Genomic DNA, 15,302 nt, shown 5'->3' with positions numbered 1-15,302 from the left:
TATGCTTCAGAACACCAGTCATGAAACAAGGGCAAAGGGCAGGTGTCAGGGGAGGGCAATGGAGTTGTGGCACTCCATCATGAGGAACAGGGAACATATACTCATGGATGGGAAATTTTAAGTAGCTATGTTTATTACTTTTTTCCAGCAATCTTGCAAGAGGCAGAAGTGTGACATTGAACTGAGTGACACGAGCAGGCAGGTGGGTTGGTGAGGAGCCCATCTCTTGACACGTGCCGCTGGCTTGTCAGGAGTGGCTGCTTCCACCTCTCAGTCATGTTTACTCTTTTGCTTGAAGGAAAAGGGTTTCTTGAGGGAACAAGTTTACCTCCAATAATGACTTATTGGGGTCTAGCTGAGTTACCTGAAAAGAAAGAAAACATATGTTCAGAAATCTGAAACAAGCACATCAATTTCATCCTTCCACACACAGGCATGAACATGTGCAAAGTAGCTTATCTGATCTTAAAATACTTCTGTGTGCTGCTGCTGGTGGTTTGTTTTCTGAGGGAACCAGGTATCCCAGAAAGGTCATATTCTGTAGTTTCATCAGGTAGAGGAGTTAGTACTGACTTCAAGGCTACTTCCTGGAGAGGTCCCTTGCCTCTTGTGCTTTGCGGAATGACACACGAGGGTCCATCTGGTTAAACTAAGTGATGACATGTCTGAGACCTCTAGTTGGTTAACGTCTCTGCTTTTTGAGACAACAACTAAACCTTTAGAAGGACAAGGGCTGGGTCCTTTCACAAAAATTACATGTAGCAAACTATGGTATGGCCATTCTACTGTAACCGGAGATGACTATATCCCAGGGATGGTCTCAAGGAGACATAGCACAGCCTCCTGAGTGGGGGTACATGTAGTTTGGAAAGATGAGGCAACCACATTATATATATATGAAATCAACTACTGAACTGTAAAAGGTAGATGAAAAAAATCTTGATACCACAGGCTATGCTACATGAAAGATCTGAATTAGCCTTTTGCCCTGCCTAAGCCAAGGCAGAGATGGCATATGAAGGTTTATAAGCCTAAGAGAAAGAAACAAAACATTCATGAAAAGGGGTCATGAGTTCTGAAAGGCTGAAAAATACTAGGTTAGTAGAAAGAATACAGGATTTGAAAATGAGGAGACTCTGGTTTAAGTCCCAGTGGTGCAGGCTGTCAGCTTTGTGACTTACAGGACTGATGAAGATTAAATGAGGAAGAACATAATTAATACAATGTCTAGCATGGCACAGATCATCAGAATACGCTGTGTATGAGAGCAGCTGTAAAGGGAGATGGATGGTTAGGTGCTTTCTAGCTATACCTGAAGCTGCTGCTCTGCTATTTATGTGAGCTTTGGGACCTTGGGTAAATAGTATGGGCAGGCAATTTGTCTGCTCAACTCAAGCCACTCATAATGAGATGACTCTGCTTTCTTCTTCCAGCTAGAGAAGGGGAGGCCCTGGGGACCAGGGCTGGGTGTCAGAGACAGACTAGTAAGCTGATATAGGGAAACCCTCTCTTTAGTGTATCCAGACAGAAACTTAGTATGCCCAGGAGGGTTTTTAAGGATATATATCTATCCCTAGAATTTTTTCTGCTTATAAATATTGCCCTACCCTATCTCTTGGGTGCTGGGCAGATGGGCAGGCAAGGTGGAAGGGAGGGCCTAGCCTGCTGTCTGTCTTCCAATGTGCAGGGAGGGCAAGCTGCTGGCAAATGTTTACCTACTTCCTCAATTAACGTACAATACTGCACTGGCTTCTGTCAATAAACAGAGCTATGCTGCCTCTGCTTCAGACTCTTTGGCATTTTCTGCCCAGCTGCTTCTGCTATTGTTCTTAATTAACATGCCAAAGCTCTTCCGGCATCTTCTACTTTGTTATTTGTGATTTGTAAATATGATGCTTATTGGGAGAAACCAAAACCTATACTAGTGGCAAAGCTGTGAGAACAGGCAGGAAGATGTGTTAGGAAGCAAAACAGGCTGGGAGGCTGGAGCATCAGGCCTACGTGGTACCCTAGATGTGCAAGGTAAGAGATTCATAAACTCTTAGTTAAAATTCTAGTTGTCACTGATAAAACAATCAAAAATGTCTTGGACATATATACAGGCCAAGCACTTCTAATATATTTCTCAATTAGCCCATAAAACAACCACCATGCAAGGTTGCAGAGGTAAGAAACTGAATTTCAATGTAGTTGCCACTGGTTTAAGTTAAAAGGAGTCTGTTTGCAGTGTCTCTATTAAAGAGTGAAGCAGTGTCTACAGAATGAGTTTCAGGACAGCCAGGGCTACAGAAACCCACTTCAAGGCAGGAGGGGTTGTGAGTGAGTGAGTGAGTGATGAAAACCTTCATTCTATCTACATGATCCTGAAGAAGGTAAACAACTAGAGAGTCTGTCTTCCTATATGGAATCATGCGTTCTTTGTAGGTAGTGTGATAGATAAAATGAAGCCTCTGGTACAGTCCCAAGTCAGGGAGTGTTTAGTAAACTGTACAGCCATTATTGGCTCCCCGCCCCCCCCTCATTAATCTCTCACTAGGTTGTTCTAGTTGTCTTTGTTTCTACCCCATTGCTCAGCAACAGTTCTAGCCTTTCTCTGTAGGCAAAGTCTGAAGATCTCCTTCTCCAGCTTCAGTGAAGTCGTAGTCATTGTACTGCTTTGCAATAAGCACAGCTCTGTTGGAACATACTCTCAGAGAGCCCATGTGAGGCCACCTTCAATCCTATACTCTAAAGTTCATTTTATTTAATTTGTTTTTTTACTATCCAGTCTTTTATTTTTCTTTCTTTTTTAATCCATTTGCTTAGTAAAACAAATTATTATTATAACAGGAGCACAACTGGGACAACAATAATATCTAATAGTTTATAAACTCTCATTATGCTGAATATATTAACTCATTTAATCTTTATAATGATCCTTGAGCTAAGTATTGTTATTTCTATTTGACAGGCCAGGAAACAGGTTTAGAAAGGCTGAGAATTTGTTCAAGGCCACATAGCTAATAAGTGGAACTTGCTATGTAGACCAGACTAGCCTCAAACTCCCAGCAATCCAACTGTCTCTCTCTCCCAAGTGAGTATGCCACTAACATTGTAGTTGCCACTCTACATACCCTGTAGAAGAGTACCTGAACTCAGCAATACTTTTGGGCTAGTGTTAATGAGGATACAGATAACATGATACAGAAGAATACCCTGTAAAACATACAATACAAATTATTTTTTCATTTTTAGTATCATTAGTTCTAAATGCTAGTCTCAACTAGTTTTAATCCCTATTTTATAGGCGAACACGTAAGATTAAGAGATTACATGAAAGTAAAAAATAAAATTAAATTGAAACAAAAAGAGATTAAATAAGCCCCACTGTTACTGAATTAATTTAAAAACATATAAAAATAGCCCTTAGGTATTCTATTGCCCAGTAGTGTGACTATATTTAACAGTAGTTTATTATATAGTTCTAAGTAACCAGGTGAAAATTTTTTTCACATTTGGCTTTGAAAAATACTGTTTTTATCAGTTCTTTGAGAACTTCATGCAATGTATTTTGATCATAGTAATCTCTTTAACTTTTCCCAAATGCTTAACACTTTCCTACCCACCCAATGCCATGGGCACATATGTGCTCCCTGTTCCCTTTCAACTCACCAAGTCCAGTCTGTATTGGCTTCTGCATGGGGCCTGCCCAGTATTGTGGTAGACATATCAGTTGTCAAACCATTAAAGAAAACTGGCCTTCCCTTGTGGAATGGCAACAATCAAATGCCAGCAGTCAGCTTGGGACTTCATGTCCATCTCCCCTCCTTAATGGGGATTTTGTCTGGCTTGATTTAGCGTAGGTCTTATGTATGCTGTCACAACTGCTATGCGTTCATATAAGCATCTGCACTGTTGTATCCAGAAAGCACTGATGCTTTGGAGTCATCCAACATCTCTAGCTTTTATAATCTTTATCCTCCAACTTCCTCATAGTTCCCTGAGCCTTGAGGGACTGTCAAAGCATCTGTGGCACTACTGCACCAGTGGGCATATCTTGCCAGACAGGTGTTAAATGCAGACTGCAGGGTTTACTGCTAGATGAGACTGAAGATTACCTCTCTTCCAGTTGTCAGCATTTAGCAGTACTATGAAAGCCAATGGTAGGAATGAAGCTTCCAGTTGAGGACCAGCTGGATTTCTCCATGTTATGCGACATAAGTATGTGATATAGAAGAATTTTTTTTTAATCTCATTACAAAGAAATGTTAGCTCAATGGGGTGCTGGATATGCTAAGTATTCCATTTTATTATTACATCATCTTTGTACGTATCAAAAAATTATACTGTCTTCTATAATTTGTAAATGAGGGGAAACTAGGGGAATGCAGGATACCAAGCTTCTCCCCAGTAGCTAGTTAGTGGCCATATTGTGAAAATACTCTGCAGTGCTCTCTGCCTCATTCTAAGGGCATGGAACATGGAAGGAGGGCTCTCCTGGTAGGGAGGAAAGTAAGCCTATATCTCCTAATAAACAGCAGAGGACAAGAGAACTATGTGAGGAGAGGGTACAAGGAAGAGGTGCTGCTGCTGCTGGGGCAGAGATGAGCTGTGTGGCCCTGAGTCTCTGAGGTCTGACAGGTAGAAGGCAGGGCAGATGCCTTCAAGTCTTATGCCTGGTGAGGTTCCTGTACAGAGAGTCAGGAGGGTGAGTTAAAGATCATGGGAAGCAGAACTCTTCAGAGAAGCAGCAGGTACTAACGTGGCTAATAATGGTCGTTGCTTTTCTTCTTCCTCCTTCTGCTATTTTTCTTCTTGTCTTCAGTCATCATCACAGCAGCACACATCACTTAGTGAGCATCTCCTGTGAGTTGGGTCCACACAGCCTGCATTTACATGTAGTCTTTTAACTAGTCCTCAAGATGGCCTTGTAAAATTAGTACTGGTGCCATCTTGTAGATAAGGTCACCAACGCTACCTCCCCATCCACTGTTGCAGGGACTAAAGTTTTAAAGTCAGGTTTGACAAACCAACTTATGAACAGATTGACTTAGGAGGGAAGAGGGAAGTCTGTTGCACTTAGAGACATCCAAATACAGGTATATTTATAGGTGATGGTAAGACTAACATTTTCTGAATATTTATTTCAAACCAGGCAATCAATGACATACTCTGCATTTATAAAACAAATTTTTATAAAAGTCCTCCAATGATTGAAGAATGATTATCCTTATTTTATGAGGAAATTAAGTTACAGAGCAAATTGTCTAAAGTATCAAAGCTAGTAAGGGCAGACTGTGAATCAAGGGAATTTAGCTTTGGAATCTACTGAGTTATTAGATTATATCGCTAGAGATATTGAGTATCTAAATGGAGAAAGAAATAGAAAGAGATGACCCAGAGTTTCTTTTTAATCAAGCTTCCAGGATACAAGATCTTCACTTTAAGAATGGCAAAGGAACAAAGGTCATTAATAAAAAAAAGTCCTGAAATGTTTATAAAATACGAATACAAAAACCCAATCTGAGTTTGTCTTTTGCCATTTACCTGGGACTTTACTGAATTATTGACTCTCTAAATCAACAGAGAATGAACACTTTGGGATTCCTTGTGGGAGGAGGGGTGTTCTCAAATAAGAGGTACAGTTTGACTTTATAGTTAGAAGACGGATGTCAACCATCCTGATATTTTCTTTACTGAACCTGGGAAACCTGAATGGGTATATTCTTTCATTCAAACAACATTTTTTGCAAACTGACTCTGTAAAATGTTTATGTTAGCACAGATGGGACACATTCCCTGCCAAACAGAGCTTTTCTTTGCTATATCAATTTTCTCAGCAATTTGAAATTTTATATGCATTTCTACCCTATGACCTCACTGGACTTCATTCAGTTCCTGTCCTAAAACTAATACTCTGTTGTGAAAATATAAACTAACGTGACAGTCTCATCTTGCCACATTGGAAATCTCAAAATGTTATGCTGAGAAAATGCCTTAACTACCCAACATTCCAGACCTTCATTTCAGAGGTGGCAACTTGAGACTCTGAAGTCACGTGACTTAGGCCAGGTGAAATCGATGATTAAGGGCTGATACAGTACGTTACTTCAGGGTTTCTGACATCTGTATGGGACTCCGGTTTCTATTCTTTTTTTGAGATGGGATCTCAACCTATGTTACTCTTTACTTGGAAGTTTCTAAGTGCCACACGCTATGCTAATTATCTCCATATTATCTAATTGATTGTCATAACTCTTTAAGTACCCCTCTTATTTTTTTATTTTTTGTATAGACAGGGTAAAAACTGATATTTTTATTAATGTTAAAATGTCCTAAAAAATTGGCATCCTGTTAGGGATGCCTTGGTTACCTTTCCTGGCATTAGTGTTCCTAGTGGTGGCTTTGGTCACTACATTATCAAGTGACAATGTTAATGGGAAAGCCCAGAGGTAAGAGGTAAGATCCTAACAAGGGTAAGGTTAGAGGAGGAGAGGTTCTTTAGCCTAAAAACAGGAGAAAAATCAAAGTATGCAGACCAAGCATAAAAAAAAAAAAAACAAAAAACAAAAAACAAAAACAAAAAAAAAAAACAAAACCCAATCTCCCAAAACAAAACAAAAAACCAATACCAAAGGATAGTCAGGTCTCTCCCTGAGATTAGTTAATCATTTGATCTGAAGGAACAATTTCAAGTAAACAAGTGAAGTTCTGCTTTACAGTTTATAAACTTGGGGTCCACAGAAGCATAAATAATATAGGTAAGTTCACAGATGAAGAGTCTGTTGTAGGCTTTGATTTTTTTTTTTTAAGATTTATTCATTTTATATATGTAAGTACACTGTCAGTGTCTTCAGACACCCCAGAAGAAGGCACTGGATCCTATTACAGATGGTTGTGAACCACCACATGGTTGCTGGGAATTGAACTCAGGACTTCTGGAAGAGCAGTCAGTGCTCTTAACTGCTGAGCCATCTCTCCAGCCCTTAGGCTTAGATTTTTTTTTAAACCATACTTTTAATAAGGGTTCTCAAACACTTTGACCCCGACCCCTTCTAGCCCACAGTCCAAAGGTAGGGGAGAGAAAATGGTAAATAGGACAAGGGGATGTTTTAAAAGTAGTTTAAAAGTACTTCCTGTTTAAAAGTAGTTCCTTGGGGGCAATTTCAATCTCTGTTTGTCAAGATACCAGCAGTCCAGTTCAATAATATCTGAATTAGCAGCAGTAGCACATCTAATAAAAAATGCCAATCCTTTGCCACCAAATTGGCACAAGTTAGGCGGCAACAACTAGGACCAGCAAAGGTGCCAAGAGAAATTTGCTGCTGTGCCTCCCTCAATGAAAGGAAGATCAGCAAAGAGACCAAAGAAACATTGTGTAGCTAGCTATGCAAGCATGCCATGACTGTCCTCTGAGTCCTATTTATACTCTCTCCAAATACAGTGTCTTCCCACAGGCCTCACCTCAGCAAAACACCACATGGGTCTGTCTTAGAAAACATTACATGAATCTGTATCACCTGACACATCCAAAACCTTCCATTTCATTCTGTAGTATAAAAGAGAAATCTAGTGCAGATTATCTCCAGAGGCATGCCTAAGGTTATGGATATGATAAGTACTGGTCTCTTCATCCATTGGGGACTGCCAGAAGCCCCAGGGTTGGACTGATGCTGAGTCATCTCAAGGCAGTATAGTTACCTCTGAGTATGTAGTGGTTTGAAAGAGATAGGGAGACACTGATCTAGGGGATAAGGCTCTCTACAGAGGCCAGTACCACCAAACAGCCAGGTCTTCATAACCGGTCTCCAGGATGTCTCTGATTAGACTGGATCACAACACTAATAAATGACTGTGGCACTGAGAAACAGGGAAAAGATACCTGCATACTGGTTAGGTTTAGAAAGCCTTCTGAGGGCCTTGGTCCTGGAAAGGCTTGACCCAGCATTGTAGGGGAGTACCAGGACAGAGAAATTGGAGGGGGGGGGTGACTGGGGAATGAGGGGGGAAGGGTTTATGGGACTTATGGGGATGGGGGAAGCGGGAAAGGGGAAATCATTTGGAATGTAAACAAAGAATATAGAAAAAAAAAAAAAGAAAGAAAGCCTTCTGAGAAATCCTAATTATTGTTTGCCCCAGAATCTCACCATTGGGCACAGATTAAGAAAAAAGTGGATTTTAAATCCTGGCACTGCATCTTTTGCGCAAATCATAATCTCGTATGAGAGGAAACAGAGATTTCTCGTCTGTAAGATGGTGAGAGCACTGCCCAACACTCCAGTGGTCTTCTGATACACCATGTCCCTCTGGGTCCTTCTTCCACATTTCTATATGGAAGAGAGTTGCACAAAACTTCCCATCCCGTCACTCTTCTACAGTTATTAAACAATTTCTTATTAAAACAATTGTTAATAATAAATTAATATTAAAAGAGCAATCCTTTTTTTTTTCCCCTCAGCCTTTCATTTCCCCAATTTGTAAATGGGTGTTGGTGTTTCTGACAAGGTTCTTTTGGGCCTTTAATGGTAGGCATAGCTAGGAAGACAGTTTGGAGATAGAATATAAATTTCTAGGTATTATAAACCTTAGAAAAATACTTTCCCCCTGGCTGCAGAGAGGTCATTTAGTGCATTCTCAATGTGTCTTCAGCCGCAGAGTGGCTAGGGAGAGAATGAGCATTTTGCATGCATTTTAATACCCAAGTAGGGCCATGCTAGCCAGTGAGTTCTTAGTTCTGCACACAAGCACCACTCAAGAGCTGGAGCTTTGAACAGGAGTTAAAAGAGTTGAGTCCCTAACGACATACAAAAGACTTGCTGGTGTGATTTAGTCTGATGTATTTACTTATCCAATTACCAAAACAGCAGGAGATCATTAAAATTTCTAGTTACCAGATGCAGCACGTTCAATATCTTAAATGTTACCAAGGCTTTTTCTGAGCTATTTTGATATTACACTTCATTTGCCCAAAAGCTTATGAAACTGGAAGGCAAGAACCATGAACAGTGCAGGAACATCCTTTGAAGGCTGGTCCAGAAGGTCTGTAGAATACTAGACCTCCCAAATTCCTGGACTTAAAGAAAAGTACTATGATGAGAAATCAAAATATTTTGGAAGAGACCCCAGCCAAATCTTTCTTATCTCTGAGCTTCTGTCTTGTTAAGGATGCCGACATTGTTGTCCTACTTTAGAGAACAGCCATGAGTACCATCATAGTTTTCCCTCGAACATCACACAAATGTTTTGTAGAGAAGACAGAGCAACTTAAGGTACCTTGTGTATCATATGCTGTTAATAAAGTAGCATGCAGAGTAGGTGCCAAACTAGAGAATATTATGGGGTGCTAAGAAATAGAAAGCAAGCTCACATCAACATTTCAGAGCATATAGCAAAGAGATACATTAATGACATGTCAACCTATGCTTTTAGAAAGGGTGATGGTATCTTGGTCCTATCATTTTTTTATTATCTGATCTTCAAATGTTATTACTTCACAGTCTCCAATTAGAGGTGTTTGCTATTGACCAAATATTTATTGGGTTTTCCTTCCTAGAATCTTGGGCTATGTTGTTTCCTCTACCTAAATTATCTTTCCTGTCTAATTTCAAACATTCTAACCTATATATTCCTCAAGATCAACTTAAAAGGTACCTCCTCTACAAAACCAGGCTGGTGACAGAGCCTAAATGCCCTTTTTCTTTTTCTGGAACAGAGCTAATCACGCCAAGTTCCAGTCTCGTTGATTAGGCCACAGGTCTGTGACACAGGAACAACACACATTCACTGTTGTTTCTTTCATTCTGCACTCCATTGCTCCATTGTGACCAAGCTATATTTGCTGAACCAATACCTGTCTTTTACCTGTTGGTTCTTCAGATGGGGTTGGTGCCAAAGTAAGCTGGCAGATGCAAAGTTAGGGTGTGTTCTAGACTCTAGGCACTGGCAATACCAACACTGTTCTTTTGTTCAAATAGCACTCTTACACTTTAATGAAGTGAGGAATTCTGAAGGCTGCAGCTCATTGTATCTTTTCACAGTGAGTTATATTATGGCTCTCAGGCCATTTTACAATTGTTTATGAGTCTGCCTCTCGTTTGCTGAATTCTGAGGGCATATATGGAATTTTATTGGCTCTCTCTATTCCCAGAATCTAATTTACTTTGAAACTATCTGTTCCAGAAATGTTTGTTAGAAGACTGGCAGTAGAATGACTGGGTGAAGTTTCTCCACTCTTCTCCAGAGATGGAATCTGGAGGAGCTGCACTGCCACAGCTACAGTCAGTCGCCTCACGCCTCAGCAGGCAGAGCTGTTGGGATGCCACTGGAGCACTGGGGATGACTCCATCAGGGCTCTTTGCTCTGGATGCTCTGCTCTAGCCTCGGCCAGTGTCCAGACACAGGAGCTAATAAGAAGTCTGCATCAGTTGCCCTTTTAAGAAGGGAGAGCTTTTCCCTTCTCTGTTTAAACTGTTGGAATTGGCTAATTAGGAGGATTTTAAAAATCTTAACACTCTAAACAGAGAAAACTGGTTCTGAATTATTAAGCAACATTTTCAATGCATTTGAATAACCTCAAATGACTTAGCTGCTACCTGATCCTAAGCTCTGCCTCAGATAAATAAATGTGAAATACTGTCAAAGCCTCAGCTTATAAGAGCCTCCAGCTACAGTAAATAGAAGCTTAACTCTCTATAAACTGCCAGGGAGGGGAATATTCTCAGATAAAAGGAGAGAAGATGGTCTTAAAGCTGGGAAGGCCAGGCAGCCAGTGGTTTTGTTATTCTTCCCAGAAGATGGCTGCTACAGGACTAAGTAGTATTAATATCTAGGTTTAAAAAAATCTATTTAATCATATTGTCATAGTATCAAAGTCTAAGTAAGATTTTTAAAAGCACATATTTAAAGCTATACTTCAGAGGAGGAAAATATGACCCAGAAAAATTCATGGCTTGCTTGAGATCAGATGCGTGGCTGGAAGAGTAAACATTTTGTCTTGAGATGCCTGCTCCCAGCTTAGTCCCTTTCCCAGAGCACATACTCAGATGCCCTGTCAGAGATGTCAGAATCAGAGGCTGACAACTGCTGTTAAAAGATACTTGAAAGCTTTCACTAGTTGGGTTACTTCAGGTCGCTGAGCTCCAAATACACCATGCTTTTTCTCTACAGGCCTGAGATTTCTACTTTCATGGCTATACATCAAGGGGGAAAAACTAGGAATAAATGAGGGTGGATGTTACTATATTACAGTTCCCAACTAATCTAATCACAAGCCATGAGGGCATTATGAGCTCACAAGTTTGTCCAGTGATATGGAAAGACAAAACCAAACACTAACTGTAGCTGTGCAACTGTGTCTAAGCACTGTGTTTTCCTCACTTATTAACTAAACAAGTGTTTCTTTATTGTTTATGACCTTTTTTTGTTTTGTTTTTCAAAACAGGGTTTCTTTGTTATACTGGTTGTCTTGGAACTCAAATTGGCCTCAAACTAATATAAGATCCACCTGCTTCTGCCTCCCAAGTACTAGGATTAAAGCTTGTACCACCACCACCTGGCTTAGTGTATATGGCATTTAAGAAACTTGATAGATACTAGATTATAGCAGTAAACAAGGCATCTGCCTTTAAGCAATGTCTAGAGCAACACTTAGATAAGAAAAAAGCCCAATAATGGTCAATTAGATATAGTTCCAAGGAACTTCACCTTTGATATGTATATTTTTTTGTTTGTTTAAAAATTTACACCTTCAGTTTGTAACTGACTGTAAGCTTGAGATAACCATTTCTGCCTTTAGTGTCTCACTTCTAGGCTTTTTCAGTGTCTTAGTCTCTCAACTAGAAGACATGTATGCCGGTCTTCTGACTTAAGACCTCATAGAAGGCATGTATGAAGGTCATACAAAGCCTCACAGAAGGCTAACTATAAAAGTGAAATAATCTTGGAAAGAGCAAGATGACATTCAAGCCTGAGACTCAGGCATTAAACCCAAACTGTGAGGTCCAGATGTGGGTGAGGTGTAAGGTGTGGCCTAGGTAAAGTACTTTGATGCTGGGGCTTGAGCTGCAGTGAGGCCAGAGCACTTGCCATGTGAGGTGCATGTGCTAATGCATTCTGGAACTGCAGCGCTGAATTTGAGAATTACAGTGAGTATCTAGGAAAGGCTAATTTGAGCATACACGTGCTGGCAGTGGCTGGTGTTTACAGCGGCGCCATCACACACACTGCAGTGAGAGTAAAAAGCAGGTCTGCAGAGACACCTGCAGTGTCTGAGCAAACAACTAGGGGTTTTTATGTATGTTTCCAAGAGTCAGACTGAATTACATGTATAACCTTCAAACTTTATTTCTGATAATAGCAATTTTGAATGCTACACTGCTTCGCAAACACCTACAAAATTAAGTTCTGAGGCAGAGTAAACAATTTTACAAAGGTTTAAACACATCAACATACTAATACATAATCCGTAATAGCCACTCCACTTAATGTTCAGCATAGTATGAAGAGATGATGTGTATTTGAGAATCAAATACAGGTATTAGTGTTGTGCAACCTAGGGAAATTTTAGCTCTCTAAGCTTCTATGTCTTTGTCTATAAAATAAAGGCAACACCTTTTAGATAACTAATAGATTTGAAGTACCTGGTGTATAACAGGCACATAGGACATAGTCATTGGTTATCATTCTCCATTATTCCAAGTCACTGTATTTTAAACAAGTCTGAAGGGACCAAGGCAGACTTGCAATGGCCTAGCACTCTACTCAGCTTTCTTGAAATAGTTATCTTTACCTTATATACCTTCAACATCCCTTGAAATCTCTGGTTGGTCAGAAGCATGGACTGAGATTTCCCCCCACTTCACACACCACTGACTCCCTCCCTCAGTGGTTCTGTGGGGTGGTAAGATCCTTTCTCCCTGTCAGCTTCACTAAGGCAGTGCAGGTACAGTGAGCATTTCTTATGTGTTAGTTCTTTAAAACGAAACTCTGCTTTGCTTTCATATCAGTCATGTATTCTAGATATTTCATTATCATTGCTTTACAGATGAGGACAGTAAGCTACATGGAACTAAATTAATTTATCCAAGATTAAAAGTGAGGAAATAGCAGAAGTGTGGTTTGAGCAGGCACTCTAGTCCTGTAACCACCACCAACACAGTCCCTTTGGCTTCACCAACTTTTAATCTGCTCTGTTCCTTGACAGGGGTACCTCTGGTGCTGGTGTAGTCTCACAGTTTAACCCTTCTTATGCTCTTCTGAGAAGCACTATGTAGACTTCCTGCCCCTCAGACTCAACACATCCAAAGTAAGCTTGCCTTCCCATATGTCCCATAAGCTCTCCTGAGGTAGGACTATTTTTAATTTCTAGCCATTCATACTGAGACCCTCAGAATCACCCTGACAGCTGCTTCTTTCCATCCTCTTGATGTGACAAAACAGTCACCCATTCACTACTACCTTCCCCTTGCCCCTGCTGTCTATTCTTTATTCCCACTGCTGCCATCTTTGTGGTCTCCCACCTCCACTGTCTTGTCTAATACATAAGACAAGGTTAAGGATTCATTGCTTGATGAAAAAGTGCCTAGGGGGGCTGGGATACATCTCAGTGGTAGAGCACCTGCCCAGTGTGCTTGAGGCACCTCTGATTAGTCTTCCTGCCTTTCTCCATGTTAATGCGTCTTTCCAAGTTGCCAGTGAAACATAAAGAAAAGCCAGCCCCTCCATTTCTAGCTCTGCTACTTTCTGGCTATGTGATCGTTGTTACATGACTTCATTGTATGGTTTCAGCTTCCACATCTGGGAAATGGCATAATATTTACTAGGAGTTAGAGATTTTTGGACAAAGCTTTGAAATCTGCTTCTTTGAGTGATTTTTTTTCTTAGTTATAAGGTAAAGATAGCACCTATTTCATAATGTAAAAATTCAATTACATGATGCCTATAAAGTAAGTGCCTGGCAGATGATGGGCTCTCAATAAATGGTAGACAGCATAGCTTTTATTTTAATGTTATTTGTGCATTTATATCATTCATTTATTTACTGTAAGTTTTTTAAACTAAACACTAATTAGATTCATATCTCAACAGCACCGCATAGTTTACAATGTACTTTATATTCTTCACTTTACCTAAGCAATGCAGTGGGTCTTGGGAGGTAAGTGGAATTTAGTTCTATTTAGTAGAGAAGGAACATGAGATTTATTGAGTTGGGTATATTCTATCCAGGGCTGCCCAGCTCCTAGGTGATCTGATGTCAATCCAGTGTTCCTTCTTCTATACACTGCCCTCTCTAGTCTACTCCTCAGTCCTTCCAATGTTAAAGTAAAGGCATCCCCAACTGTGAGTTGTTAGACTGACTCAGTATGTATGGCACTGATGTTAGAGACCAGGAAAGGGAAGGTTTTGATAAGGGTATAAAGTTCTAGTTAGGATAAAGCCTTAGAGGTCAACCACAGAGAATTTACTCCACAGGGAGTAAATGTATTTAGTATGTCTAAATTTCTAAAGAAAAAAAAGTAGACTTGAAAAAATTTCTCATTAAGAAAATGGTAAGTACTTGAGGTGGTGAATATTTTAATTAGTTTAACTTTTTTTTTTATCTTGCAGGCTTTAAATTCAAAGTTTTGTGTAAACTAGGGAAGCTCTCTAGCCCTGATCTCTAGAACCAGCTTTCTGATTTAATTTTCTGACAGTATAAGCATCTAGAGAAACATCATCTTGAACCCATAAAAATAATTGTTTAAATTTTCCTTAAAAATTCTAACTTAGAAGTTACAAATGTGTTAAACAAATTAAAAATATAAATTGCCTTTACAAGAAAAATTTCCTCTTTAATCGGAAAATACTAGGTTAGAACTTCATATATAGTAAATGCAGACTTTCTTATGAAGGAAATGCTATAGGGTTTTTTCTTTTGCTATTAACTGTCTTTTAGTTGAACAACGCTGCCAAGCCAGATATCGTGGTATATGGCTTCGATCTCAGCACTCAGGAGACAGAGGCAGGTGAATCTCTGTTATGTTTTGAGGCCAGCCTGGTCTACACAGCAAGTACCACACCAGCCAGGGCTACATGATGAGACCCTGATTCAAAAATAAAACAAAGAACTTTGACTTAGGAACTCACATGTCAGTAGGTAAAATAATCCAGAAACATTTTTCCTTACAACATAAGGTTTGAAAATAGATAAGCTTGCATACTGTCAGTGGGAATGTAGATTAGTACAGTCTTCTGACACAGTGATCTCACCAATGGAGATAGAGGCACCTGCATTCCCACGTTCACCGCAGCACCATTTACAATAGCTAAAAAACTTGGAAGCAGCC

The 15,302-nt window shown here is 39.9% G+C and overlaps 1 protein-coding gene across 1 annotated transcript in view; it reads right to left on the bottom strand.

Annotated features, from left to right (window-relative positions):
- Positions 1 to 108: 108 nt before the first annotated feature.
- The window catches only part of Faf1 (Fas associated factor 1), a 301,749-nt gene continuing 286,555 nt past the window's right edge, over positions 109 to 15,302 (bottom strand). The window contains exon 19 of the mRNA XM_052176992.1: positions 109 to 364. Coding sequence (XP_052032952.1) covers positions 281 to 364 — 84 coding nt within the window. The 3' untranslated portion in view covers positions 109 to 280. The remainder of the gene's footprint in view (positions 365 to 15,302) is intronic.

The sequence above is a fragment of the Apodemus sylvaticus genome, chromosome 3 (assembly GCF_947179515.1).
Source record: "Apodemus sylvaticus chromosome 3, mApoSyl1.1, whole genome shotgun sequence".
NCBI lineage: Eukaryota > Metazoa > Chordata > Mammalia > Rodentia > Muridae > Apodemus > Apodemus sylvaticus.
Note: the sequence above shows the minus strand (reverse complement) of the source record. Positions and strands in the feature narration are given on the sequence as shown.